Source organism: Mirounga angustirostris, unplaced genomic scaffold (genome assembly GCF_029215605.1).
Source record: "Mirounga angustirostris isolate CCGP_5_RB_7025 unplaced genomic scaffold, mMirAng1.0.hap1 SCAF_1, whole genome shotgun sequence".
Classification (NCBI taxonomy): Eukaryota; Metazoa; Chordata; class Mammalia; order Carnivora; family Phocidae; genus Mirounga; species Mirounga angustirostris.
Genome location: NW_026991709.1, coordinates 203,503,024 through 203,530,634, shown reverse-complemented (window position 1 = coordinate 203,530,634; position 27,611 = coordinate 203,503,024). Strand labels below are relative to the sequence as shown.

Sequence of the window (27,611 nt, the reverse complement as noted above, 5' to 3'; positions counted from 1 at the left end):
CCTCCTCCACCTTCCCTTCCTCCTCCTCCTCCTCTTCTTTTCATCTCCTCAGGGCCCTCCTCCATTTCCTTTTCCCCTTCTTCCACCTCTTCCTTCTCCCTGTGTCTCCCCTTTTCTTCTCCTTCCCCTCTGTCTCCCTCTCCTCATCCTTCCCCCTCCTCTTTCCCTTGCGTTAGGGTGACTCTGGGCTGGCCGCAAAGAGTAGAGCAACAAGCAGGACAGAGTTTAATCACTCTCCAAGGGGGGAGGGGGGGCAGACATCAAGAGAGATGTCGCCCTGAGTTTCTGTCAGGCTGGGCCTTTTAAGGGGTTTTAAGGATGTGAGAGGGTTGCAGCTGTGCCCACGGGGTAGGGTGTGTGAGGAGGGGGTCGACACTTGGCCCTGTAGAGCAGGAGGTGACAAGTTTCTGGGGGATGGGGTGGGGGGGAGGGCTCTGTCTGGGCTCATCTGGGATGTGGGTTGCAGTCTCGCTAGAGAAGAATATGTTTTGGGGTGCCCGGGTGGCTCAGTTGGTTAAGCGACTGCCTTCGGCTCGGGTCATGATCCTGGAGTCCCGGGATCGAGTCCCACCTCGGGCTCCCTGCTCAGCAGGGAGTCTGCTTCTCCCTCTGACCCTCCTCCCTCTCATGCTGTCTGTCTCTCATTCTCTCTCTCTCAAATAAATAAATAAAATCTTAAAAAAAAAAAAGAGAAGAATATGTTTTGTCGTGGTGGTCTATTTTTGGGGAATGAGGGGCACCGTGATCTGGAAAAACAAAGAGTCAGGGCCAAGTACAGACACCTGTGAATTTTGTCTGTAAGCTAGGCTGGGGAGGGGGCTTTGAATAGAAACCTTTCGTTCCCTCCTCTCTTTATTTGAAATTATTCTTGATTTGGGAAAATGGGAGAAGGTCATCCTTCTGTAACTACTTCCCGCTGAGCAGGGTCACAGAGCTGTCCGCACCCAGAGGCAGGAGGGATGAGAGTGAGGGGGATGTTGGTGGCATCTTGCTTGCAGGGCAAGGGGGCCTGAGCATGAGTTTGCTGAGACCTCAGAGAGCTACCAAGGGTTGAGATTCTGTCCGGGATGAAGGAGATTCTTTATTTTAAAATACATGGACCTCCAAATAAGGGCTAATCCGATAACCACCAAAGGTCCCAGGAATGGAATGAGCCATGAGAACCAAGACCAGATATCTAGTTTCCAGAAGAACTAATCAGCCCCCCCCCCCCCCCCAGTTTTTATATTGTTCCTCATTGTCCCTAGCTGAGTTGATAATTTTCTCAGGGCTGTCCAAGACCTGACCTGACTCATTTACATAGAAGCAGAATTCTTCCACAATAAGGTACGAGTAACCCCCTCATTAGCAGTCAAAGGGTCTAAAACCAGAGGATTTTGAAGAACTGCTCCTCCCAGGGAATCAGACTGTCTCTGTGTTGCTTAGGGTGTGGAAGCCAAATCGGCTACTTTTGACTCAAGGAAAGAGAGGGTTCCCACGTATGGATAGGATGAGCTGTTCCTCCCGTGCCTAACCCAATTCCCATAAGGATGCCAAGGAGGATGAGGATAGATATTGGCTCAGTTCTACAGGGGTGGGATACAAAAAGACTGGGTTTCTACTTGAGTGCCTGTTACACCCTGTGTTAGGGGTGTGAGGGCTGGTGAGTTGGGAAAGTGCTGATCAGGAACTAGGTACACGAAGGCGCAGTGCCCCTTCCAAGTGGGGGGTGAACCACAGAGGAAGTAGGTTCGAGAGTTGGGCTCCATGCAGGGCCATATGGTCAGTTGTCCCGGTGTAAGCAAAAATCCTAGGTATGGGACAGATTGTTGGTTAAGATGGGCTTTGGATGGGCGCCTGGGTGGCTCAGATGGTTAAGCGTCTGCCTTGGGCTCAGGTCATGATCCCAGCGTCCTGGGATCGAGTCCCGCATCGGGCTCCCTGCTCCGCGGGAAGACTGCTTCTCCCTCTGCCTCTCTCTCTGTCTCTCATGAATAAATAAATAAAATCTTTAAAAAAAAAAAAAGATGGGCTTTGGAGAGGGAGACTCTATAACCTTTGTTGTTTAGGAAGGTGAGGATGGTGATGGTGTCAGAAATAGAAGTGGGCCCAGCAGGGCTGAAAAGGAGGTCATCCACAGGTTGGAGAGGGGTACTATTTGGAAGGGAGAGGTGGGAAAGATCTGATGCCAGAGCTGGTCCACAGAGGTGGGGGCTATCCCTAAGACCCCGTGGGAGAGGTGTCCAAGTTAACTGTGTTGGGCTAAGGCGAAAAGGTCTTGGGATTCTGGGGAGATGGGAATAGTGAAAAATGAGTCTTTAAGATCTAAGACACTGAAGTACATGGTGGAGGGTGGAATGGCGGAGAGAGGGGTGTCTGGCTTGGGGAGGACTGCCTCATTGGTAATTCTGAGATCCTGAACTAATCTATAAGAACCGTCTGGCTTTTTGCCGGGAAGGATTGGAGTACTGTAGAGAGTTAGTAGGCTTTAATACATTTGAGGAAAGGAATTTGGAAATGAGGGACTGCAAGCCTCTTAAGGCCTCAGGTTTGAGAGGATATTGGGGTTTGGAAGGGAAAAAAGTAGGATCCTTGAGGTATATGGTGATGGGGGTGAGGTGAGTAGCCTTAACTGGTTTGGAGGTGTCCCATATGGACGAGGGACCTGGAGTCAAAACTGGAAAGAGTGAAGTGGGAGCAGGGTGTGTAGGTTCAGTAAGGAGTCCCAGGAATTGGGATTGGGGGTGTACGGGGTGCAGATGAAAGCGAGTCCCTAGGTTGGTCACAATGTCTTGTCCTGGCAGGGGGAGAGGACAGCGTGGCAGAACAAGAAAGAGATGGCTAAAGATTTGATCTCCCAGGGCACATGACCAGAGTTGGGTAGCTGAAGAAAGAATGCCATCAACCCCAACGACAGAGATGGGGGAGGGAAGAGAGGGTCCTGAAAATCCAGGGAGATCCTGGGGTGTGTCACTCCGTATCCTGAAGTCCCAAGAGATCAGCCACCAGGGATATGGCTGATCCTCTCTCCTATTTGGGCCCTGAGGAAAGGTTTTGGGAGATGCCCTCCCCCCACTTTGAGGATGGGGTCGTCACTCTTCAGCAGCCAACCTGCTTACAGGAGGGACAAGAGGTTTTGGGTGGCCCTTTTTTGTTTTTGTTTTTTATTGGGACACTGTTTGGACCAGTGGCCAGGCTTACTGCAAGCGTAACAAGCTCCTGGAGGGGGTTTGTTGAATGTTTGGGTCAAGCCAGCACGGTAAGACTTTTCTAGAATTGCTCCAGTGAGGGCAGTAGCCAGGAGCTGATAAGCCTGAGATCGTTTTTTGATATTTTTCTCTTTTCCTCTTTGATTTCCTCCTCTCTGCTGTTAAAAAACCTTGAAGGCCGGGTCTAGTACTTCGGATTGATGGTTTTGTGGGCTTTATCCAGTTTTTGAAGGTTTTTTTTTTTTTTCCCCTAATGTCTGGGGCTGGCTGGGAGATACAATGCAGAGCCAGGATCAATTTTCCTGCACGAGAGTTAGGATCAAGGTCGGTGAGTTTTTGAAGAGTCTCAGTGGGGCGCGCAGGTGGCTCAGTCGTTAAGTGTCTGCCTTCAGCTCAGGTCATGATCTCAGGGTCCTGGGATCGAGCCCCGCATCGAGCCCCGCATCGGGCTCCCTACTCAGCGAGGAGCCTGCTTCTCCCTCTCCCACTCCGCCTGCTTGTGTTCCCTCTCTCGCTGTGTCTCTCTCTGTCAAATAAATAAAATCTTTAAAAAAAAAAAAAAAGAAGAATCTCAGTGAGGCGAGTGAGGAAAAGGGCAGGGTTTTTATCTGATCTTTGGGTGATCTCCCTTCACCTTTCCTAATTGACCTGTTTAGAAGCTGCCCATTTCACGCCTTCTAGAAGATGGGGACCATGTGGTCGAGTTTGACCTTGTCTCCAGAGGAGGGGTGGTTAATTCCAAGTGGGCTCGGCCAAGGGGACGGCCGCATTGCTGGGAGCTCGTTGTGCAGGCTGTCTGCAGCTCAGATCATCAGCACATTCAGTTGCCTGGGGCCAAATTCTGTTTCTTTCCTCTGGGATGGTACAGGTGGAGAGATTAACATATAGGTCCGTCCACGACAAATCAGAGGGAAGGGTGAGATACTCAGATTCCTTAGTGAATCTGGAGGGATGGGTTGAAAAAGAGCGAACCTTAGATTTTATAAGAGAAAGATCTGGCGTGCAGGAGGGAATGTGAACCTGAACCATGCCCCCTGCTCCAGCCACTTCGCCAAGAGGGAATTGGGAGCATTGGGAGGTTGGTAAGGGTGGCCAGAGGGCGTGTGGGCCGGAGAAGGATCTGAGGACGTGCAGATAAGGGCTGAAGGCGGGGAAGGGGTGCTGAAGGGTCTTGAGGGGAAGGAGGGGGGGCTGTGGAGGAGCCAAGGGAGGATCACCTGCGGGCGGGTGGAAAGGCGGAGGTCGGTCAGCAGAGTTGAAGTCTGAGTGGGGAGACCTGGGGAGAGGGAGAGGGGTCTTTGGGGAGATAGAAAGAGTATAGGGCAAGTAGTGGGAAGCTCAGGATGATGGGCAAGTTCAAAGAAAGCTTTGAGATGATGTTAGGGTGGCCGGTGAGCCTGGTGGCAAAGAATTGCGCGAAGAGTGGAGCACAAGCAGGACAGAGTTTATTCACTTTCCAAGGGAGGAGAGGGGCCAGACGTGGAGAGAGATGTCAGGCTCAGCTGCACCCCTGGGGGAGGACTGTGTGAGGAGGATGTTGACACTTGCTTGGCCCCATAGAGCAGGAGGTGACAAGTTTCTGCAGGGGGGAGGGCTCTTTCAGGGGCTCATCTGGGATGTGGTTTGCTAACTTGCTAGAAAAGAATATGCTTTGTTGTGATGGCCTAGTTTTTCTTTTCAAAGATTTTATTTATTTATCAGAGAGAGAGAGCACAAATGGGGGGAATGGCAGGCAGAGGGAGAAGCAGGCTCCCCGCTGAGCAAGGAGCCTGATGTGGGGCTCGATCCCAGGACCCCGGGATCGTGACCTGAGCTGAAGGCAGACGCTTAACCCATGGAGGCACCCAGGTGCCCTGTGGTGGTCTGTTTTCTGAGAACAAGGGGCACCATGACCTGGAAAAACAGAGAGTCAGGGCCAAGTCAGACGCCTGTGAGTTTTTGTCTGTAAGCTTGGCTGGGGAGGGGGCTTTGAATAGAATCCTTTCACCTTGCAAGTCCCCTATGTCTTTATTTTTTCCTTGTTGAATCCCTTCTGACCTCCTCTTCTGGCAAGCACATTCGCATCCCAGGGCCTCTGTGTTGGCCCTTTGCTCTACCTGAGCACCCTTTCCTCTTGTCTTTGCCCAGCTAACAGTTTCTTATAAGCTCCTCCCACCCCTACCCCTGACTCATGTATCTACTCCTCCAGAACCCTTTCCCTCCCCCACTAACTCCAGGCCCCTTCTGACTAACTCTTTGAGCTCTTCTGTAATTTTACCTTTTATGTGTTTGAGTCCTGGCTGCCTTCACCATCAGACTAGGGGAGCTCCTAAAAAGCAAAGCCTCTTTCCCACTGCCACCGCATGGACACAGTAGTCATGCAGTAAATGTGAGTGGTGTCTTCCCCTTCCCCGTGCCCCCATTCCACAGGAAGAAACCAGAGCCCAGAGAGGCCAAGTCACAGGGCAGGGTCACACAGCAGCCTCTGGTCACTACCGGGTTCCTGCTGGAGCTGGAACCCCACAGACCTGCAGGACCCCTCAGACCTGACTTCTCAACCCTCCGCTGGGTCACAGCTAGTGAGGGAAAAGGGGTGTTAGGGAGTAAGAATTTTCTGTCCCCCTTCTAGATCCTTCTAGCCGGACTAAGGATCAAATTAACATAAGACAGATTAACAGGAGAAAATAAAATTTAATTTCATACGTATGGGGAATCCACACAGACAAGGAACTTCCAAAGACGGGCAAAATCAGGTATATATGTCATTCTAAACTAAGGAGAGGAGGGGGGTAGGGGTCTGGGACTTCAAAGGGAAGGAATACAATTCATAGGAAGATGAAAAAGAGTAAATGTTCAGTAAACAAGTATATGCTGAGCCACTCAGAAAGAATGGGGCATAGAAGATTTTGATCAAATAGGCCTTGCTGGGTTTCTCCCTGTCTACCATATCAAGTTCACAATATGATGTAGTAATCTATTGGTGAGAGCTCTCATCCTGGGGCAGGTCCTCTGTTTACATTCTTTTTAGGCAGTTGTGAGGGAGGAAAGAGTTCTTCCTGAATCTGCTGGGTTTTGATTGCTTATTTTATTTTATTTATTTTATTTTTAATTTTTTAAAAGATTTTATTTATTTATTTGAGAAAGAGAGCATGAGTGGAGGGGAGGGGCAGAGGGAGAGGGACAAGGAGACTCCCTGCTGAGCGGGGAGCCCAGGCTCAATCCCAGGACTTCAGGATCATGATCTGAGCCGAAGGCAGACGTTTAACCGTTTAACCAATTGAGCCACCCAGGTACCCCTTACTGTATTTTTAAAATCAGAATATTTGATTTTTTTAAGTAGGCTCTATGTCCAACGTGGGGCTCGAACTCACGACCCTGAGATCAAGAGTCTCATGCTCTACAGACTGAGACAGCCAGGTGCCCCTTGATTGCCTTTTTTACTCAATATAGTCTTCATGCCAAAGCGGCCCATCTTGGGGTGGTCGGCCCTTGACCCCTACAGGGGCATTTTTAGGAAGGAGAGAAGTTTCTACTCAGCCACGTATGGGGGCTTGGGAGGAGAAACTGAACAGGTTGAATCCATCATATTGAGCAAACCTGTCCCCCATCACCATGGAAACACAGTCCAGGCCCCGGGGGGGGGGGGGATAGGGGCAGCACTGTTTTGGGACTTTCTGGTAGCCCGAGTTGGGGGTGGGAGTTGAGGATGGTGGTGGAGGTGAAGGCACCTCAACCCCTCTGACCGGTCTAGCAGGCACTAAGTTTTAGCCAGCACCCTTAGCCCGAGTGACTGATTAACTAAACCTTTTTTCGTATATTTATAGATCTTGCATTCTTTCCTAGCAAGAACAGAGCACTTCTGCACATCACCAGGTTCTCCTGCACCACCCCAGGAACCAAGGACCCAGAATCCCTTGCCGACCTGTGAGCCCCATAATAACGTGTGTAGCTGGCACTATTAAGACTGCACATAATTAAGAATTATCACAGGCCACTGCACTCCCTTAACTGATTAACTGCCCTAAACCCCTTGAAAAATCTCTGGGTCAGGCAAACCTTGGAGTTGGCCTTCCCCCCAGGTGGCCAGCCTCCTGAATAAAGCTCATATTCCTTTCCAATGAGAACCCATCTCTGGAATATTTGCCTTTCCAGCTTCAGGAACAGGTTGGGGGGAGGACCCAGGAGGTCACGTGAGAAGGGTTTGCTTCTGGGAATCAGAATTCCCTGAGCAGCTCAGAAGCCCCGAGTAAGTCCAGGAACATTCCTGGAACAGTCCAGGACCTGCCCCAGGATGAGAGCTCTCACCAAAATGACTCAGTCATCCTGAAGCAACCCAATGAACTCCTCCTGGGCCCTTCTGCAAGCTGGCGACACGGAAGTGAGGAAAACCGGAACCTCGGCCTCTAGAGCAGAGGTTCTCACAGGAAGTGAATCTGTCCCGCCCCATGAGAGACTTGCTAATGTCTGAAGGCATTTTTTTATTGTCACAATGTGGGGGTGGGGTGGGGTGGGTAACAGTATGGGCATCTAGTGCGCGGAGGCCAGGGAAGTTGCTCAAGATCCTGCAGCACCCAGGGCAGCCTCCACGGCAGAGCCCAACGCAGCGCAAGACTCAACAATGCTGACGGACACAAAGGTCCCAGCTCCAGTGCAAAGGCAGGAAGTGGCCTGGACGATTGTTAGGATTCCAGAAGGACTTGGAGAAAGGGAGATAACAGAGGGGGAAGGGTTGATGGAGCCTGGGAGGATCCGTGCAAGTCGACAAAGAGTCTATCGAGACAGCAGCTCTGGATTTTGAAGAAGCAGAGAGGCTCTCTGGAGGAGGGGTTCCCAGACCTGGGTACTGCAGGAGGAATACGAGTTCGGACCGGGGTGGGGAGGAACACTGTGACAAGGGCCCGGCCTATGTGTGTCTGCAGATCCAGGTTTGAATCCCAGCCCCGAATAGTCTGGGGGATGGGATTGGGAGCTAGGACAGGATGCCCCCCTACCACAGCCTGGGTTTCCCCGCATTGGACCAGGTATCAGGAGAAGATGCAGTGAGGACAGGAGGGGAGATGAGACTAGATGAGTAGAATGCTCGGCCCACAGTGAGTGCTGATGAGGGGGTAGAGTCCTGTATGATGATCCCAGTGAAGAGGGCCAGGGAGGCAGGGAGATGGTAGCTGCCCAAACCCTAAGGGTTCCTGGGAACATTCTGGAGCAGGGAAGCTTGGGTGTGGATGTCAGTGGGTGTCCACCCTCAGCTGCAGGACAGGCTCTGGATGCATGGGGGTGACATAATGGCACTCACTCCAGGAACTTCAGAGTATGGTCTTTCTTTGCCCCCAAAAGGGGCGTCTACTTTTTGGAGGTCAAAGACTTCAGAAGTCAGTGAGCTTCCAGAAACCACGATACCAAGAAATAAGTACTCCCCACCCTATGCCCTGCCCAGCTCTGGGGGGAGGCCGAGTCGGTGGGGGGGGGGGGGGGAGGCAGCCCGGGGCCAAGCCCCCTGCTGGGGTCCATCCCTGAGACTGCTTCTTGTCCCCCACCCCACTGCTATCTCGCCCAGCTCCCCCTAACCATGCTGCCATGTGGCTCCCTCAAAACTGGTCTGGTCAGGGAAGCCTTGAAGGGGAAAGTCCAGGCTGTGGGCTAAGGAGACATCATAAGAGGGACTAAGGGTGGCCTGGAGGGGACAGAAGGGGGCCCCGCCCTCCTCCAGGCCAGCTCCCCACTTGGGGAGCCCTCTTTCCCTCCCCAAGACCCTTCTCTGTGCCCTGCCAGCTACCCTGTAGGCAGGCCACCTCCCCAGACCCCGGCCTATCCTGGGCTCCCTCCTTCCCTCGCGTCCCCAGCTTTCTTCTACCCCAGGCCACCCCCCTCTTACCGGCAGGCCTCAGGCCAGCAGAGCAATGAGGCCCAGGAGCAGGTACACAGGGCCCATCAAGGGGCTGAGTGCTTGCAAGGAGCTGCCAAAGCTGGTTTCCCCTTCCTTGCTTGAGGCCTCCTTCTCTTTTCTGGGGAAGATGTGGGGACAACTGAGGCAGCTGGTGGGCCTGCACCAGGTCTGGCCTTGTCGCCGCTCAGAATCTCCCCTCCTCCCCTACCAAGTCAGTGGGGAGGAGAGTGGGCAGTGGCCACTCAAGGCTTGTGTGACCAGAGGGACAAGGCTGGGCCTCAAACTTTACGCCCTGAGCAATGGGAATTTTCCAAGCAAAGGGAGTCCTGGGTCTTGGGGTAGGACGGGTGAAAGGGGCATGGTCAGGGGCTGTGGCTCGGACCTTAGTCGCTCTACCTCCTCCAAAGCGTCTTGCAGCTTCTGCTTCAATTTCTCAATCTCTCCTAAGGCGGGAGAGAATCAGGGGGCCATGTCAGCACAGTGACACGGGGGGCTGGACACGGCGTGACAAGCGGCCATATCCTTCGCCAGGATCTACCCCGAGACCTGACACCTCCTCCAGCCCCGCCTCATGCCACCCCACCTTGGAAACCTGGGGTACTCCCTTCCCACCCTCCACTGGATTCTGACCACTCCCCGGCGATCCCAACCCTGAGACATCCCCCCTTCAATGCTTGACCCACCCCTCTGGATCCCCCTCCATGGAACCCTGGCTTTGTGCTTTCTTACCCCGAAGCTCCTCTTTTTGGATGTGCTCCTCCTGACCTTGGGCCTTCTCCATCTCCAGGGAAGCTGACAGGTTCACCTGGGACAGAGGGGAGGGTCAGAGACTGGCGTTCTGGCCTGCGGAGCCGGGTAGCTGCTGCCCTGGGTCCCGGACCTCTTCCCCAGGCCCCATGGTCAGAGGGGCCCGGGGCCAAACCCCTTTCAGGTTTCCCTCCAAACCTCCCTGCACCCCGGTCTCCCACCTCCAAGAATGGCCACAACCTCCCACTCTCCCAGGGCACCTAAGGATGTAATCCCAAAATAGGGGATTTGAGGCCCCCCACATGGGAATTTGGAGGCTCCCCATGCCCAAACCCTAGGAGAAACTCTTAGACCTCATGGGCTATTGCCCAAGATTTAGAGGTCCTTCCCCAAACCCAGAACACGGGGATTCCCGAGCCCAAGTTAGATGTCGGTGGGAGTTTCAAGGTCCCCCATATCAGGACCCATGTGAAAGTTTCACAGTCTCCCAGGGATGGAGTGGATGTATCAAGAGCCTGACCCTTCTTTAGGACATGGTGAAGTCCCCATCCCAAAACCTAGATGGGATTTCTGCTGCCCAAGACTGGGGCAGAGAGGAACTTCTAGCTCTCCCGTAACAGGTTGGAGATTCTTCCCACATCCTAGTGGGGATTTGGGTGCTCTGGGGGGCGTTTTAAAGGCCCTGCCCCACACCAGCACTGCTGAGAAAGTTTAGCGGTCCCCCAAAGCCCAGCAGGGAAACTCAACTCCCATTGTGGGGGTCCAGGGACAGTTTCAAGTTCTATGTCCATCTCCATCTAGACCTGTGGGGGCCACGCAAGCGCCGGGCCCTCTCCGGGAGCTGCAGTCGCTTACCACAATCTGGTTGCAGGTGGCAGCCTGGTCCATGGTCCCTAGTAAGTCTTGCCGGGTTTGGGTTAGCTGGAGCTCCAGGAGACGGGTGACATTGCGACACTCCTGCTCTGCTAGGAGGCCATCCTTGCAGGCTTTACTGTTGGCCCTGACAGCAAAGACAATCAGGCCTATGAACAGACCCAGCACCAACGGGATCCCCAAGATCACCGGCCAGTTCTGCCTCCCCAGCCGATCTTGCAGCATTGACTCTGATTTGTCAGTGGGCACAGGCCAGTAATGGTAAAAGGTAGGTGCCATCTACATCTGCCCCTGGATGTGGTGAGCTTGGGCGGGAGTTAGGATGCTGGAACCTTCTAGTGGCTGGGGCTACCACCCCCTTATTAGCATAGGGCCGTCCTGACCAATGACAAAGTCGGAGAGAATCCTCTGACCTGGAGGATCTCGAATGGGCCATCTGCAGGCAGAAAAGAGTTTAAGGTTTCAGTTTCAATTTCTCAGGGAAAAGGTGGGTTGTTTGTGCTGAGTTGAAACCTGGAGCTTTTCCAGTTTGGCGGTGGAGGGGGGTAGCCGGGGCTGCGGGGGGTGGGGGGGCGGGAAACACCCCATCTCAAGTTCCTGCCCCCTCTTCCGCATGTAACTGAGGCTGACAACTGCAGTTACTGAGGGTCTCATGCCTGTCAGCCTTGTGTTTGTGTGTCCCAGGACCTGAAGAGACAGCAGCTGTCGTTGGCTCAGCCCCAAGCTGGGGAAACTGAGGCTGAGAGGTGAGTGGTAGACTGGGGGCGGGACCTGGCTCTGACCCCCGAGGCCAGGTTTTGCGTTTAGTGTTCCCCATGGTGGTGACCCAGCAGGGGTTTGTCTAGCATCCCTGCGGCCACCGAGGGGACCACAGGGAACCATGGAGGGTGTCTGAGGAGGGACTGAAGGCTGGGGACCTGGAAGCCTATGCCGTGGGACCCCAGGACGCAGGCTGCAGTTCCCCCATTTGGCCACCAGGGCCACCCCAACCCACAGAGAAGGTCGCCTGGATTTCGTCCTGGCTCCCACAGGGAATACGCTCCCACCTCTAGAATCTGCCTCTGCCATCCCAGGACCCCAAGTAAACCCTCTCAACCTCAGTTTTCCCATCTGTGAAGTGGGGCAATAACAGGAGCTGCCTCATCGGGGAGGGGGGCGGTGTGGAGTTTCTAGCGAAGTGCTTTGGCATCCAGTAGGCGCTCAGGGGATGTGTGGGCCAGGGCAGGAGGAAAGGTGAAAAACAATGAAATGTGGCCATGGAGCGAGGAGCACATTTTGAGGAAAGACAGTCCAGTCCATTTGGGATGGGAGTCCAAAGTGCCTGGGGAGTGCCCAGGGAGAGGCCTCAGAAGGGGGCTTGAGCCAGAGCTTCCTGCTGGACATCAGCCTGGTGGGAGGCTCCCACCCACTGCCTGTGATGGGCGGAAGGTTGGTTGTCTTGTGCTTTTCCTGTGGCTTCTTCAGCTACTGCCCGCCCACAGCGCAGACTCCAGCCCAGGTTTTGTTGTGTTGGCCACTTCCAGGGGTGTGGTGAGCAGGGCCAGCGGCCAGGCAGGGCCACAGCGGGGGGCCCAGGCCTCCCAGAAGGGAGAAGCCTCTCTAGGCCCCCCGTTGGACGTGCTCTGCCTAGAAGTCCCCCATGAAAGCCACTCAGCAGCCAAAGAACAAGGGATGAGGGATGGTCTTGCTGAAGAGGCTCGGGGGAGCTTGGGTGTCACTTGAAAAGGGCCCTCCCTCCCTAGCCAGGACCCCAGGGGCAAACACAAGACCGTCGGCAGAGCTGACTTCACACTGTACTGGCCTTCAGACTTTGGGGTCAGTTTGGGATCACAGCTGCAGGTCAGAGGCCCAGGCTGTGTGTGAAGAGCCTTGCCTCCTGTAGGACCTGCGCAAGCAATTTCCTTTCGGCCTCGGTTTCTGGAGCTGTAAAATGGGGATGACAAAAATGAAACCTTTCGGTGCGCCCCTAAATTTTGCAACTGAGGAGAGTGCCTTACTCACCTCGCTCTCGTCCCAGCCCAGCAAACAAAAAGTTTTTCCCTCTAAAATTCCAATGGAAACAGGCCGCCATTTGTCTGATTTTAGCTTTGTTACTTTTTGTTAAGGATCGTTTTGTCTTAGGATAGTTTTGGATTTGCAGAAGAATAGTGAAGACGTACAAAAATGTTCTGTAGGCCCCTGTCGACCTCTGAGAGTTGTGGACCTGGGGCGGCGAAGGAACTGAGAAGAAGAGACGACAGTAAAGCGAGGCACAGGGGACCCCGAGCGAACAGCCCGAGGTCCTGAGGTTTCTTTTCCATAATCTAATATACCTTCTACAATGATATAGATCTATAATGATTTACAGCAGGGGCTTAGTAAGGCACATTCTTCCACGTACACAGGGTTACTTAAGTGAAGCAATGGGAGTGGAGAAGGAGTAAAGAAATCTGTAACTTGGCTGTGATCAATTAATTGTAAATACCATTGTACTCGGACCTTAACACAGGATAAGAGAACAAAGAAGGGAGTGCACAGTGTGCTCTTTACAGCTGGCTTCCTATCTACAAAACATCTTCTGCTGTGTACTTTAGAACAGACCACTCACATCCCAAGGGCATTTCACTCCGATCCTTTTGGGTTATTTTTAACCCTGCAATCTCGAGTTTTCTCAGAGATCTGGGAGTCTGAACGGACATGCACCAGTGGTTGTTGTGGTGTTCTGATTCCCACAGGCCCCCACTTCCAGTTTCTCTGATTCCTTTTTTTAAAAGATTTTATTTATTTATTTGAGAGAGAGAGAGAGAGAGAGCACATGCGGAGGATAATGTAGGGACACCAAAGAAACAAACTTCGTAAAGGGCAAAAAGGTCATCCACAATCCTGGGGCAGAGGGAGAGGGAGAGAGAATCTCAAGCAGACTCCTAGCTGAGTGTGGAGCCCGACTTGGGGTTCAATCTCACAACCCTGAGATCATGACCTGAGCCAAAATCCAGAGCGGACGCCTAACTGACTGAGCCACCCGGGCGCCCCTGTCGGTTTTTCTTAATGTCTTTTTTATGTCCTTTTAATGACCCCATGTTACATTTAGTTGTCACATCTCCTTAGGTCCTTCTGGGCTGAGATAGTTTCAGACTTCCTTGTTTTTGATGACCTCAGCAGTGTTGAGGAGAATCGGTCAGGTGTGTTGTGGGAAATGGCCCAGTTGTGATTTGTCTGGTGTTTTTTCAAGGTTGGCCTGGGGGTGACAGGTTTTGGGGAAGGACCACAGAGGTGAAGTGCCCTGCTTGTCACACTATGTCCAGGGCACATGCCATCAGCGTGGCTTTTTTTTTTTTTTTTTTAAGATTTTATTTATTTATTGGACAGAGAGAGACACAGCGAGAGAGGGAACACAAGCAGGGGGAGTGGGAGAGGGAGAAGCAGGCTTTCCGCGGAGCAGGGAGCCCGATGCGGGGCTTGATCCCAGGACCCCGGGATCATGACCTGAGCCAAAGGCAGACGCTTAACGACTGAGCCACCCAGGCGCCCCATCAGCGTGACTTTTCACGGTGATGTTGACCTGGATCACCTGGCTGAGGTGGCCTCGTCGGGTGTCTCCACCGCGAAGTTACTCTCTTCCCACCCCCCGGTGAGTGCTGTGCCCTGTGGAAGGAAGTCAGCGGGCACAGCCACATCTAAGCCCACATCTGGGGCAGGATGGAAGAGCACACACGCAGGGCTTTTTCTTTTTGTGGTTCATCTTGAGAGGATAATGTAGGGACACCAAAGAAACAAACTTCGTAAAGGGCAAAAAGGTCATCCACAATCCTGCTCCTTCCACTCAGCTCTTTTATCTCTTACTGTTCATTAAACTACACATATATTTCATTGTGTTGACCAAACGCCTTACCTTGTTGTGTAATGCCTTACTCTTGAGATGTTTTCAGTTGTGCATGACTCTGGGTGGGTGACAGAGGTCATCTCTAGGCTTGTAGGAAGGCGGTGGCCCAAGGGTTCTCACTCAGGGGCGATTCTGTCCCCAGGGGATATCTAGAGACTCCTTCCTTTCTCCCTCCCTTCCTTCCTTCTTCCTGCCTTCCTTCCTTCTTCCCTTCCCCTCACTTCCCTTCCTTTTAAAGATTTATTTATTTGAGAGAGAGCATGAACGGGAGGGGGAGAGGGAGAGAGAATCTCAAGTAGACTCCGTGCTCAGCATGGAGCCCTACGTGGGGCTTGATCTTAAGACCCTGAGATCACGACCTGAGCGGAAACCAAGAGACAAACATTTAACCGACTGTGCCACCCAGGTGCCCCTGGAGACAGTTTCAATTGTCATGAACTTCATGTTACGGTTGAGTGGAAGGGTGCTGCTGGCATCTGGTGGGTGAAGGCCAGGGGTGCTGCTCAGCACCCCACAGCGCCCATGACGGCCCCGCAACTGAGAACAACCCCGGGGAGAAGTCCTGGCCTGGTCCTGGTGCAGGTTTGGGGTCAGCTGGGCTCAGCCCCGCTCGGCCCCGGGGCTCCTGCACTTGCCGAGCCTGCTGGCTTATAGGATGGCTGTGACCGCGGCTGTCCCCAGCTGCTCCGAGGACATGACAGGCACTTAGCTCAGCGCTTGGCTCCTCCCCACTGCCCTCTCAGTTCGTCCGTCCGTGTCATCCTTTGAGAAGTTGTGGATCTGGTGTGGTCTTTCCTTAGACTGAATTCCCAGGAGTGGGGTTACTGGGTCCCCGGGGACACATGGCTCCCTGGCTCTCACTTTCCCTAAAGAGCAATTCAGAATTTAGTCTGTTCCTGCCCCTGCAGGGAGTGGACGCTCAGCTCTCCACATGTCAGACATGCTGTTTCCTTCCAGCTCCTTCCCGCCCCCGTCCCAGCAGCACCTGGTAGGACAGGCCGGCTCGGGGAGACCTCCACCCAATGTGGCCATTTCCCTGGGTCCACGGTTCAGTCAGCGCCGGCTTCTTGGTCCCGGCCTCTCGCCCGGCCCCAGGGCTGCGTGTTGGCATTCAAAGCATGTTTCTTGTTGGAGAAGGTCATCCAGCAGATGTGCGGGTTGGTTGACCAATGAGCTGGATCCAGGTGCTTGGAGGCTGCTCACCCCCTCCCCTGTCCCTGGAATGCACCTTCTGCTAATTTTTCCCACACTAGGAGCCACTTCAAGGACACAACCTTAGAGAGGGCCAGGTGTTGTTGAGACCATCTGGACTGTATATGTGGGTGAACCCTGCTGAGGTCTCTGCAGAAACTGTTAAGATTCTGGTGGGCGGGTGAAGAGATCTCCCCATCTTGCTGCCACCCAAGACAGGCCTCATGAGTTAAATTCCCGTCCTTATTAAACCTGCCACCTACCTGATCTGAAGCAGTCTGCCTTGTTCTTCGGTCTCTCCCTGCCCTCCGTGTATGGGGCTAATTTCAGATCTCACCTGGGGAGCTCCCGAGGTTGGGAGCCAACCATGGGCAGACAGCCAGGAGACCAGAGGAATGGGCCTTGGGGAAGAGGCACCTCCAGGGAAAATGCCAAGTTGGCCATCGACCTGTATGTGGGGAGGGGTGACTTACTTGGAGGTCAGATGCCTGTGGACTGCTGTGTGAGTCTGGGACGTCCCGAACACACAGGCTGGGCTAATGCGCATAGAGGCCTTACGTTGGAGACTTTAGCATGCTGTTTTGCAAAGCTAGGAGGCTGCAGACGGCTGGGTGGGTAGTGGACCCCTGCTACCAATGAAGGCAAAGCAGTCCCAGCCAGTGGGGCAGCTCCCAGTTCAGGAAATGTGCAAGATAAGAAAATATACTCCCGCTGAGCTTATCGAAATGGCTGCCAAATCCCAGCCAAAGGCCAGGGAAAGTATCCAGGCGTGGGTGGTGCACCGATGGGATCCAGGGGCCGATGGAGTTTCTCTTATTGGGCAGGAGGCTGAGAAAAGGAGCAGCACCACTACACACCCCGCCCTCTGATGGCCCCTGCGTGGTGCTCAGGGAGCTCAAGGGACTCACTTCCTGGGGCGCCTGGGTGGCTCAGTAGGTTAAGCATCTGCCTTCAGCTTGGGTCATGATCTCGGGTCCTGGGACTGAGTCCTGCATCGGGCTCCCTGCTCAGTGGAAACCTGCTTCCCCCTCTCCCTCTGCTGCTCCCCCTGCTTGTGTTCTCTCTCTCTCTCTCAAAGGAATAAATAAAAAATCTTAAAAAAAGAAAAAAGCACTCACTCCCTCATAGATTAGATTCTTCTAGCCTGCAGGGAGGCTTGGCTCAATGAGGGGGACCTCCCTGGGCATGGGGCCCTGGAAATCTATAGAAAAGGTACAGCAAATTCTTTTTTTTTTTTTTTTAAGATTTTATTTATTTATTGGAGAGAGAGAGACAGAGATAGCGAGAGAGAGCAGGAGCAGGGAGGGAGAGAAGCAGGCTCCCCGCTGAGCAGGGAGCCCGACGTGGGGCTCCATCCCAGGACCCTGGGATCATGATCTGAGCTGAAGGCAGATGCTTAACCAACTGAGCCACCCAGGCGCCCTGAGAATATGGAGAATCTGAGGTTTTTCTTTCTCCAGTACCAGAGAGCACGCTGGGCACTGACATCCTACAAGGTCAAAGTCTGCAAACCTCTAACTGAATTCTGGAAGCCAGCCATCGCCACGAAAGAGTGGTACTGTCAAATGCTATAATTGCCCAAGGGGCATAAAAAAATAGGAGAGACTATTCAAGAACTGCACCTTGGGGGCGCCTAGGTGGCTCAGTCGGTTAAGTGTCTGCCTTCGGCTCAGGTCATGATCCCAGGGTCCTGGGATCAAGCCCCACGTCAGGTTCCCTGCTCAGCGGGGAGTCTGCTTCTCTCTCCCTCTGCCCCCTCACCCTTGCTCGTGCTCTCTCACTCTCTCTGTCAAATAAATAAATAAAATCTTAAAAAAAAAAAAAAGAACTGCACCTTGCCCCCAGTGCTTTCGACAGCCCAATATGGCCAGTAGAAAAAACAGATGGCTCATGGTGGGTGACTGAGAATTGAACAAGGTGTGGTCCCCCATCCATGTGGCTGTGCCCAACACTGCCACCATCTTGGATACCTTGGCCACGGTCCTATGAGCGTATCTTGCCAAGCGGGACTTAGCAAATGCCTTTTCCGGTATACCCCTGGCCACTAGACACAAGCTCAATTTGCCTTCATGTGGGAGGGACAACAATGGACCTTTCAACACCTTCAAGGCTACCTGCCAATCCCACCGTATGTCATGGGATGGTAGCCCAAGACTTGTCCCTGTTCTCCTTCCCCACATCCATAAAATGGGCCCATTACACTGATATGATGCTGACATGTAAAGACCTGCCTCTGCTATGGGACACTCTGCAGACTTTGCTGGAACATCTGTGAGTCGGAGGATGTGTGGTGAACCTGCAGGAAGCTCAAGACCCAGGCACCGCCATTCAGGTTGAGCCTCTCACGAAGGGAGAGCATATCACGGTAAGAGCTTCTCTGCCTAGCAAGGGGTGGGTTGAGAACATGTCCCATTGACTCACCTCCGCCTTGGTTCAAACTCCCACTTTGACTAAGGCATGCCTATTTGCAGCACCAGAGCACCTTATCTACCAACCCGTGGCACCTAGAAAGAAGCTGCTGCTAGGCCCTGTAGAGGATCTAGATCCTCCAGATGTCCCCGCCCCTATTCCTGTGGTGGCCCCTGTGGCCTGTAGGGAGCGAGGGGCACATTTCCGCTGATGGCTGGTGTACAGAATGTTCTAGTCGGGGTAGCCTACCCACGTGAGTTACCGTCATTGGTCAGCTCCACACTGACACCATCTGAATGGAAACAGGAACAAACCACAGCAACCAGCGGGTTCAGCTCAGAGCTGGTTTGGCTGGTGATCTGGCTGGTGACTGATCCTCAGAAGCTCTGTTAACCCTTAGCCCTGATAGTTGGGCTGTTTTAAAAGGATGAATCCGGGCGCCTGGGTGGCTCAGTTGTTGGTTAAGCGACTGCTTTCGGCTCAGGTCATGATCCTGGAGTCCCGGGATCAAGTCCCACATCGGGCTCCCTGCTCAGCAAGGAGCCTGCTTCTCCCTCTGACCCTCTCCCCTCTCATGTGCTCTCTCTCATTCTCTCTCTCTCAAATAAATAAATAAAATCTTTAAAAATAAATAAATAAAAATAAATAAAAGGATGAACCCTATGGCTTGGACAAGGGAAAGCTGAGAGGTGGATGATCATGAAAAAGCCTTTGTGGGGTTAGGGTATGTGAAAGACATCTGGGTTCACCTGCAGGAGACGAGGAAACCTCACTCTCTTCCACATCCAGGCGCTGAACACCCCCACCCCCTCACCGGCATTCAGAGAGCTGATGCCCCAGCCCAGGTAGGGTCCCTGGCCACCAACCTTTCAGTAGATACCACAGATTGGGTGCATAGGAAGAGTGGCCACTGTGACACCTGGGCAGGATGGTGTGTTGCCAAGGACACCAGATTGCCCTTGAAATCCAGTGACTTGGTTAATGGAATATCACGTCCTCTATGTTCTAGAACAATGCCTAAGACAACTGCCAAAGGAGTCGTCCTGGGCCATCCACTGGAGTTCCCAACCAGTAAGGCATTGGCAAGTTGATTACATTGGCTCTTTCCCTCTGAGGGAGGGTTTTGTTTTGTTTCTTTAAGTTTATTTATTAAGTAATCTCCACACCCAGCGTGGGGCTTGAAATCAAGACCCTGAGATCAAGAGTTACATGCTCTACCGACTGAGCCAGCCAGGCGCCCCTGAGTGAGGGTTCTTTTTTTTTTTTTTTTTTTTAAAGATTTTATTTATTTGAGAGAGAGAGAGTAAGCTCAAGCAGGGGGAGTGGCAGAGGGAGAGGGAGAAGCAGGCTCCCCACTGAGCAGAGCCCGATGTGGGACTCCATCCCAGGACCCTGGGATCATGACCTGAGCTGAAGGCAGATGCTTAACCGATTGAGCCACCCAGGCGCCCTGAGTGAGGGTTTGAACTATGGTTTGGTTTGCAAGGTCTTTGCATCGGGCCTAACCCAAGCTTTCCCCTGTCACCGTGCAAAGCAGGCAATAGGGGATTAGAGAAACTGAGTATGATGTATGGAAATCCTCATCAAATAGACAGTGATTGCGGTCACATTTTAAGGGTCATGATGTGCAAGACTGGGCAGAAGAACAGTGAATGGAGGCTCCATCCTCCCGCAAACCACAAGCAGCAGGGTTGGGATAAAGGAAGAATGGACTATTAAAGCAGCAGGTTAAATCACTAACAGGTAAAGCCACTTTGGCCAGGTGGACGAAGGGACTGTTGCAGGCTTAATGCATTTGAATGACCAACCAACCACCCCATCTGCCAGTCTGGGGACCCCTGCCGAAGCACCCAATTCCAAAAAGGTATTAGAGTCTCCAGAGATAACAACTGCCCTGACTCTCACGGTGGATCAACGCGCTGGGCTGCTGAGGACACCAAGCCCCATCCCGCCTGGGAGAGGCATTATCTCCTGGAATTTACAATGGGATGTCCCACCGCGATGGGTGAGTTACTTCACCCCCTGAGTGAGGGGTATCTACTTGATCTCCACCAGGATCCTGTAGTTCTGCTGTTAAGCCAGATCTGTGGAAACCCACTATACCTGGAATGGAACACGCACCAGAAAGAGGGGAGAAGACAGGGGTCCTGAGCACGTCCTGCCCCTAGTCCCATTTCCTCACGCCTGACAGCGCTGCCTCCCCGGCCACCAGGTCCGGTCCGATATGCACAACCTGGCCAGGTTCCTAAAGCTGTAGCAGCATTAACAAGACTTCCCCATACAAGTTTCTATTACATATCTGTCTTTTTGGCCTTAGACTTCTGCTGCCCCTGGGGTGTCTGGTCACGGGATGGGCACCTGAGGGAAATACCTTTCTACAGGGGGCCCACTTGTGTGCCTGGCAAAGGAATTAATCCACACTAGTGGGTATGCGGGCAGCCACCCCTCTTTAGCTTGTCAGGACTGCTGTGGTGGATACAACTCCTCCAGGGAGGGGAGCAGAAGGCACTCAAGCAGTACATTAAGAAAGCATAAGCTAGGGCGCCTGGGTGGCTCAGATGGTTAAGCGTCTGCCTTCGGCTCAGGTCATGATCTCAGGGTCCTGGGATCGAGTCCCGCATCGGGCTCCCTGCTCCTTGGGAGCCTGCTTCTCCCTCTGCCTCTCTCTCTCTCTCTCTCTGTCTCTCATGAATAAATAAATAAAAAAAAAAAATTAAAAAAAATTAAAAAAAAAAGAAAGCATAAGCTAGGACAGGTGCTGTTAATTCAGCTGATATTACCAATACTGAGCCAGAAATCTGGCCTGTGGCACATCTCTCAATAACATTGGGCATTGGGTATTCTTTCTGTTGACTGAATGAAACAGGCAGCCCATCCGAAGGGTCCTAAAAATATCACTCTCAGAGCCTTAGGTGGCATCACTCAGATTTGGGATGGGTTCATGTGGCTTACCCCGGCTTATGGACAGGTGAGCACTCATGTACCTCAATGTGGGGAACAGAAAAAAAAAACCAACAACAACACTCTAAACAGAACCAACCCAAGTACACCAGGGATATGGGATGGACATCACTGTAACATAAATCCAAATGGGACCCGATGATTGTGTGGCTCAAATCTTTGGCTTGGTTTCCACCTGGGTGGTTGGGCCGCTACACCCTGGGGTCTCCCAGAAATCTGCTCCACAGTAACAAAAGTTGCCAATCTCCCCCTCCTCAAGCGCAGATGGGCACGTTGTTTTCCACTGGTATGATCACTTGGTCGCCATGTTTGTTCCGTCCATTGGCCTGGAGGAAGTTATAGCTCACATAGACGCCCTTACTAAGTTCACCCAGTAAAGCCTTAAATGATAGCCAAAAAAGCCTGTCCTACTAAACCCTGAAATGTCCCTAATGAGAAAAGCTGTCTGCCAAATTAGGACGGACTTGGACATGACTGTCTTGCAAGGAGTCCACCTATGCCATTATCCAAGCAGAACGTTGTGTGTTCGTATCTGATGAGTCTGCTAATGTATCATCTTTATTACAGCACATGAGGACGCATGTGAATGCCCTGAGTGATCCCACCCCCAGCTTAGGGACTTAATAAATGGATGGTTTGGATCATGGGAGTGTCCTGGTGGAAAAAATGGTTACTTATTTTGGGAGTCATTATCTCAGTCTGTGTTTTATCTCGCATGTGCTTAGATTGCTGCTGGGGTATCTGCCTCCAAGGCAGCCAGACAGCCACCAAGCAAGCCACCCCTCCATGCTAATTGAAACCCCTTCTCATTATTGGGTCACCTTTTCCAGGACATTTGTTTCTTTTTTTCCGATTTTATTTATTTATTTGTCAGAGAGAGAGAGAGAGAGCACAAGCAGGGCGGAGCAGCAGGTAGAGAGAGAAGCAGGCTCCCTGCTGAGCAAGGAGTCCAATGTGGGACTTGATCCCAGGACCCTGGGATCATGACCCAAGCAGAAGGCAGATGCTAAACCGACTGAGCCACCCAGGCATCCCAGGATATTTGTTTCTTATGGGCATTGACATTTGAATGTCATATATTTTTCACATGTCACTAAGTACTCTTTTGATTTTTCCCCCCTTCAATCATTTACATATATAAAAACCATTTTTAGCTCGCGGGTCGTATAAGAGCTAGAAGTGGGCCAACCCATGATATTGCAGAAAATGGAGAAATATAGAAGAGGAGATAATACTCTGTTCCCTAATTTTCCGTATTTTCCCCTGAGGGGTGTAAAAGCATCCGTATTAAGTGTTTTATATCTCATTGAAAAAAACTAATTGTGTCTGGGAATCATGGAGCAGGCAGTTAGTTAGACCCGAGCTGGAGGCAAGGGCGGCGATAAATAGGTCACACATTAGAAGCCTGGGGGCTCTCTTTGTGGCTTTGTGGCAGCGGGCTAGTCGACCAAGAAGCACAGGTGCAGAACCTGTGGTCGCCTCTCCAGTCTGTACCCCAGGGTGACTGCCTAGGTTCATTATAGTATATTTACACCGTGGTTTCTACCCCCACCTCACGCCCCCCTGCGGGGGAAGATGGCCACGACACTTCCGGCAAGACGCGGGAGAGCCCAAAACTCCCCCTCCCAACCGGTAGGAGGAGTCCCTTAGATGACCGGAAACCTCAGTAGCAGACCCCCGTAGCTATGCTCATAAACATAATAGGAAAAGACACCCCTATAGCCTCAGGTCAGTTGCCATTTCTGGGCCTGCCCGCTCTCCCACCTCCAGAGTGTGCGGTTCTTCATGAACTGCTTTGCGCTTGCCACCTTCCTTCTGCCTGTCTTTACTCAAGCGCGGATCCTCGGGTAAATCTTCCGTGGGGAATCCAAGAACCGAGACTCCATTCACACAACGCAGAGTCTCCCACCAGTAACACGAACAAGTCCTCAAGTTACACAAGATTTCATGGCTCATGGCGGCCCGTATTTTTTGTTATTTAAACGAATCCCTGCATAACCCATGAAAGTTTCAGTTTAGGATGACTTCCTAGAACTAGAATTGTGCTTTTTTTTTTTTTTTTGCGAGAGAATGAGAGCATGAGAGGGGAAGGGTCAGAGGGAGAAGCAGACCCCCCGCTGAGCAGGGAGCCCGATGCGGGACTCGATCCCGGGACTCCAGGATCATGACCTGAGCCGAAGGCAGTTGCTTAACCGACTGAGCCACCCAGGCGCCCTAGAATTGTGCTTTTTCACATTTCTCCCCTAGAAGTCCATGCGTGTCTCTGGAGAGGCTGATGCCGCAAGGGATTCTGGGGAGCGTAGTTCTGGTTTAGGGCAAGCCCAGACTTCTGGCGCAGAGCTGGGATATCGGAAATAGCCGGCGGTGAGAAGGTAGCGACCCAATTTTCCGCAAACGTCGCTCACGGGCGTGCCTGCGCGACGTACGGGGGCGTGGCTTCCCTTTCCCACACGATTGGCCAGCTGTCTTCCGGGCACGCGCAGACGGCTCTTTTGACCCCCTCCCTCCCCGCGCCTTCCCTATGGTGTCTGGGATTTGTAGTTCAGACTCCCACCCTAATTCAGCCGCGGGTCGGCGGCTCGGAGTTCCGAAGCCGTCTCCGCCTTCGGCTCTTGGCTGGGAGGATGGATCCAGGACCCGGGACCGACACGGCGCCGCTGACTGGCCTGGCCTGGTCGTCGGCCTCGGCGCCTCCGCCGCGGGGATTCAGTGCGGTGAGCGACGTCGGGGGCCCGGGGATTAGTGGGGGCAGAGGCGGCCGCGTCGGGGAAGGAGCCCGGTCCTGACTCCGGTCCACGCCCTAGATCTCCTGCACCGTGGAAGGGGCGCCCGCCAACTTCGGCAAGAGCTTCGCGCAGAAGTCTGGCTACTTTTTGTGCCTCAGTTCTTTGGGCAGCCTAGAGGTAAGGGGCGCACTCCTTCGGCATCCCCGGGCTCCGCCCACTCCCCGTCCTTTTGCGGGGCCCTACGCCAGGCGCGCTGTCCCCGCTGCAGCGTGACTGTCGCTGTGTCCTCCCCTTCCTCCCCCTCAGAATCCGCAGGAGAATGTGGTGGCCGATATCCAGGTCCTGGTTGACAAGAGCCCCCTCCCACCGGGCTTTTCCCCCGTCTGCGACCCCCTGGACTCCAGTGAGGCCCGCGTCGGAGGTTGGGGGTGGGGTAGGGGGCCGCGTTGGGGTCCCTGTGGGTAGGACCAGGGACGGGTGGAGGGACGACAGGTGCTTGTTTTCGGAGCCTCGACCGCCCACTCGATGCACTGGGTGATGACCGGGTTGGCTGTGGAGTCGAGCCCTGTTCTGGGGCGGGCCCGCATGCCCTGCCCCGCGTAAAAATGTGCCATTGGCACAGCCTCTGACCTAGAGTAAGGGTTGTGACCTGTTTTATTACTGTTCCTGCTACATCTTACACCGTAGCCAAGCCGAACCACGGGCCATTTCCAAGCTTTTTCCTTTCCAGGCTTTTGCACACACTGTTTCCTCTGCCTGGAGCGCCCTTCCGCGACTCTTCCCGCTAGCTAATACTTGGTTTTCCTTCAGGTCTCTGCTTAGCTCCCCCCAGCCCTCTCTTCCGGCTCCTGTAGCCCTGGTGCTGCCCTCCCAGCCCTGACCGCCTGGCTTTCCAACCACCTGGCTCCCCCTGCCTCTCACTGTGACTTGTCATGTGTATTTGACTCTCAGGGTGTATCTCTTGATATTGGAGTTGGCAAACTTTTTCTGCACAGGTCCAGATAGTAAATAGTTTAGGCTTTGCGGGCCAGATAGTGTCATTGCCCCCCGCTCCTCCCTCACCAATCCTTTAAAAACATGAAAACCATTCTTAGCTCATAAGCCCTGCAAAAGCAGATTTTGGACATCCTTTGGCTATGGGCCAGAGTTTGCTGATCTCTGGATTAGAGGACTAAGGAAAAGTGAGGTTTGCGGGGCCAGGATGGGCATTCAGTTCTGTCTGATTCCACAGATGCCCACCCTTGCTGTAGGTGCCCAGGGTCACCCCATGAATGCCTCTCCATGTCACCAAAGATAAGCCTGCCCCAGCGGCTTAAAAGCTACATGGAGTCCCCTCCTCTGGCTCTACCATTCTTGATTTAACCGTTGACCTAAAGCTGTCCAGGGAGCTGCCTTAAACAGCGCCCTGGCGAGCATCCTCCTGGAGCCATCTTTGGGCCCCTTTCGCTGCTTCTTCCCTCTTCTCACTCCCTTGCACCGCCCCCCCCCCCCCCACTCCCAGAGGCCTCTGTGTCCAAGAAGAAACGCATGTGTGTGAAGCTGATGCCCCTGGGGGCTGCAGACACGGCCGTGTTCGATGTCCGGCTGAGTGGGAAAACCAAGACGGTGCCTGGATACCTGCGAGTAGGGTAGGGCCACCCCCAGCCTCTGGCCTCCTTTGCCCTCCAGCTCCCATATCTGCCCTGCTGACCCTCAGGGACTGTCCTGAGTGCCTTCTGTCACTTCCCTGTGCCTCAGTTTCCACAGGTTAAAAACAGGGCTAATTGTATCAGTCTTATAAGGTTCTTGTGAGGAGTGAGTTGATGAGTCTGAAGCACACAGTTCTGTGATCAGACCCAGCACTATTAATTCGGATGTTGCTCACGGCGAGGGCTAAGATAGAAGGCAAATCCCCCAAAGGGCTGGGGTCATCCTCTTGGGCCAGGACCCCTCCCTACTTCTCTTTCCTTCTAGGGACATGGGGGGCTTTGCCATTTGGTGCAAGAAGGCCAAGGCCCCAAGGCCGGTGCCCAAGCCCCGAGCTCTCAGCCAGGACATGCGGGGCCTCTCCCTGGACCCGCATGCCCAGCCCAGGTGAGTGCTCAGGCTTGGGAATGGGGCAGCCGTGGGGGGAATTAAGCCTGACCTGCACTGTCCTGCCTCCACCAGCAAGGGTGGCTTTCCAGAGCGGACCCTGTCCAGGTTAGGCTCTCGGGCGTCTACTCTGCGGAGAAGTGACTCCATCTATGAGGCTTCCAACCTCTACGGCATCTCAGGTGAGTGCCGAGCAAGAAACTGAGGCACTGGGGTGGGGCAAGACTGGCTCAAGGTGGGATAGGCAGGAAGGGGTGGGGCCAGGGTTGGAACCAGGCCTGGGCCTCCCCAATATTTGCAAAGACTGGGGAGAGCCTGGGGTTTGGGGCTGGGCCTCTCTGGTTGGGGTGGACCGCAGGTAGGCTGCAAGCTCCCTGTGTCTCAGCCCCTACCCTTACTTGCTTTCCTTAGCCATGGATGGTGTTCCCTTCACACTGCACCCCCGGTTCGAGGGCAAGAGCTGTGGCCCCCTGGTGAGTCTCTGCTGGGGGAGCCTGGGTCTTTCCCTGCCAGTTGCCTTCCTAGGGGTCAGGATGCAGAGGGTCATCCATGTACCCCAGTGCCCCAGCACAGAGGCCCATGTTCCTGGGTTGGAGGAGGCCGGAAGCTGGAGGGTCTTAGTCACAGAATGGGGAATCAGGAGGAACAACTAGATGCTGGTGGCAGGAGGCTGTGGCAGGAAGGATGAAGGGATGTTCAGGCAAATATTGGGGGAGGCCCTCCTTGAGGATGAGGGAATGGAGTTCCAGGTTAGGGTCCCCACCCAAGACTAACCTGCCTCTGCCCACCAGGCCTTCTCTGCCTTTGCCGATCTGACCATCAAGTCGCTGGCAGATATTGAGGAGGAGGTGGGTGCGGGGCCCAGGATGGGGTGCTGGGGGACCCCCACCTTCCTGCTACCCCAGTCTCCCCCAGCCACATCCCATCTCCCAAGGGCTGGAGCTCGCTAAGTCCCTAATTGTCTTCACCCGCTCACCCTTCCTCAGGCACCGCTGTGGCCCCTCACTCACTCTGTGTTCTCCTTGCCCCCAACACTGCCCCCCCAGTATAACTACGGCTTCGTGGTGGAGAAGACAGCAGCTGCACGCCTACCCCCCAGCGTCTCGTAGCTCTCGGTCAGCCCCAGGGAAGAGCCCCCTGCCTGACACCCCCACCACCCCAGGACTGGCAGCCACCCCGCCCTGCAGCATCTTGGGAACCTTGGCGGCGCAGGGTGTTCTAGAGCCTCAGCCACCCAACAGAGCCACAGCCCTGGAGAAGGAGCAGGACCAACCGGTCTGCTTGGTGATGGGGTCTCTCACCCCCGGGGCCCTGCAGGGCAGGGGTGGGGGCTGGATGGAAACCAGTGCCTTCAAGTCATTTGTGTCAAAACTCTCTGGTGCCTGGAGGCCACGCGGGCGTCCTCCTGGCAATAAACACCACCCTGTGCCCACTGTCTGGAGTCCCGATCCTGGCTGCAGGTCCTCTGTGGCTCAAGGTCTTTGCCACGCACACCCAGCACGAGTTGGGGGCAGATGCCCACCCAGTAAGCAAAATCGGGGAGGGAGGCAGCACTGCTGCCCCTCCCAGAATATTCCGCAGAGGGGGAGACAGGCTCAGTGTGTGACTGAGTGGGCTTGTAGATCACAGAGAAGACTGGGTCTGCCCCTCCATCACTGCTCGTAGCAGGAATAATAGTTTCAGTTACGTTTAGATCCTGGGGAGGGGATCAAATCCCC

General features: G+C 53.7%; 2 protein-coding genes across 7 annotated transcripts; one reads left to right on the top strand and one right to left on the bottom strand.

Annotated features, from left to right (window-relative positions):
* Nucleotides 1-63: 63 nt before the first annotated feature.
* BST2 (bone marrow stromal cell antigen 2) lies at nucleotides 64-11,010 on the bottom strand. Of its 4 annotated transcripts, none has more exons than XM_045862745.3 (5): nucleotides 10,654-11,003; nucleotides 9,781-9,856; nucleotides 9,434-9,494; nucleotides 9,040-9,169; nucleotides 7,626-8,427 (listed from the first exon to the last, which is right to left on the bottom strand). In XM_045862745.3, the coding sequence occupies exons 1-4, from the start codon at nucleotides 10,948-10,950 to the stop codon at nucleotides 9,049-9,051; spliced, it is 555 nt and encodes a 184-aa protein (XP_045718701.1). In that variant the 5' UTR covers nucleotides 10,951-11,003; the 3' UTR covers nucleotides 7,626-8,427; nucleotides 9,040-9,048. The 4 variants fall into 4 exon arrangements, with proteins under 4 accessions (XP_054360825.1, XP_045718701.1, XP_045718702.1 ...); XM_045862746.3 differs by having other exon boundaries at nucleotides 7,626-8,010; nucleotides 10,654-11,001; XM_054504850.2 differs by lacking the exons at nucleotides 7,626-8,427; nucleotides 9,040-9,169 and adding an exon at nucleotides 64-5,081 and having other exon boundaries at nucleotides 10,654-11,010.
* A 255-nt stretch (nucleotides 11,011-11,265) lies between these two features.
* Nucleotides 11,266-27,326, top strand: MVB12A (multivesicular body subunit 12A). Of its 3 annotated transcripts, XM_064598066.1 has the most exons (13): nucleotides 11,266-11,417; nucleotides 17,979-18,089; nucleotides 19,877-20,138; nucleotides 23,342-23,466; nucleotides 23,659-23,808; nucleotides 23,899-23,997; nucleotides 24,127-24,223; nucleotides 25,322-25,448; nucleotides 25,774-25,893; nucleotides 25,969-26,075; nucleotides 26,305-26,366; nucleotides 26,685-26,741; nucleotides 26,940-27,326. In XM_064598066.1, exons 5-13 carry the CDS (start codon nucleotides 23,719-23,721, stop codon nucleotides 27,000-27,002), a joined length of 822 nt encoding a protein of 273 aa, XP_064454136.1. In that variant the 5' UTR covers nucleotides 11,266-11,417; nucleotides 17,979-18,089; nucleotides 19,877-20,138; nucleotides 23,342-23,466; nucleotides 23,659-23,718; the 3' UTR covers nucleotides 27,003-27,326. The 3 variants fall into 3 exon arrangements, with proteins under 3 accessions (XP_064454136.1, XP_045718700.1, XP_064454135.1); XM_045862744.3 differs by lacking the exons at nucleotides 19,877-20,138; nucleotides 23,342-23,466; XM_064598065.1 differs by lacking the exon at nucleotides 19,877-20,138 and having other exon boundaries at nucleotides 23,342-23,808.
* The last annotated feature ends 285 nt before the right edge of the window (nucleotides 27,327-27,611 follow it).

Bases quoted from the DNA above. Each gene is read 5' to 3' on its own strand.
- BST2 (XM_054504850.2), bottom strand. From the start codon at position 10,950: ATGGCACCTACCTTTTACCATTACTGGCCTGTGCCCACTGACAAATCA. The intron at 9,495-9,780 runs GTAAGAAAGCAC...CTCCCGCCTTAG, and splicing joins CCAAAAAGAGGAGCTTCGGG to GAGAGATTGAGAAATTGAAG. The intron at 5,082-9,433 runs GTCCGAGCCACA...CTGTTTTTCCAG, and splicing joins GAGGAGGTAGAGCGACTAAG to GTCATGGTGCCCCTTGTTCT.
- MVB12A (XM_045862744.3), top strand. From the start codon at position 23,719: ATGGATCCAGGACCCGGGACCGACACGGCGCCGCTGACTGGCCTGGCC. The intron at 24,224-25,321 runs GTGAGGCCCGCG...CCCCACTCCCAG, and splicing joins CTGCGACCCCCTGGACTCCA to AGGCCTCTGTGTCCAAGAAG. The intron at 26,076-26,304 runs GTGAGTGCCGAG...TGCTTTCCTTAG, and splicing joins CAACCTCTACGGCATCTCAG to CCATGGATGGTGTTCCCTTC.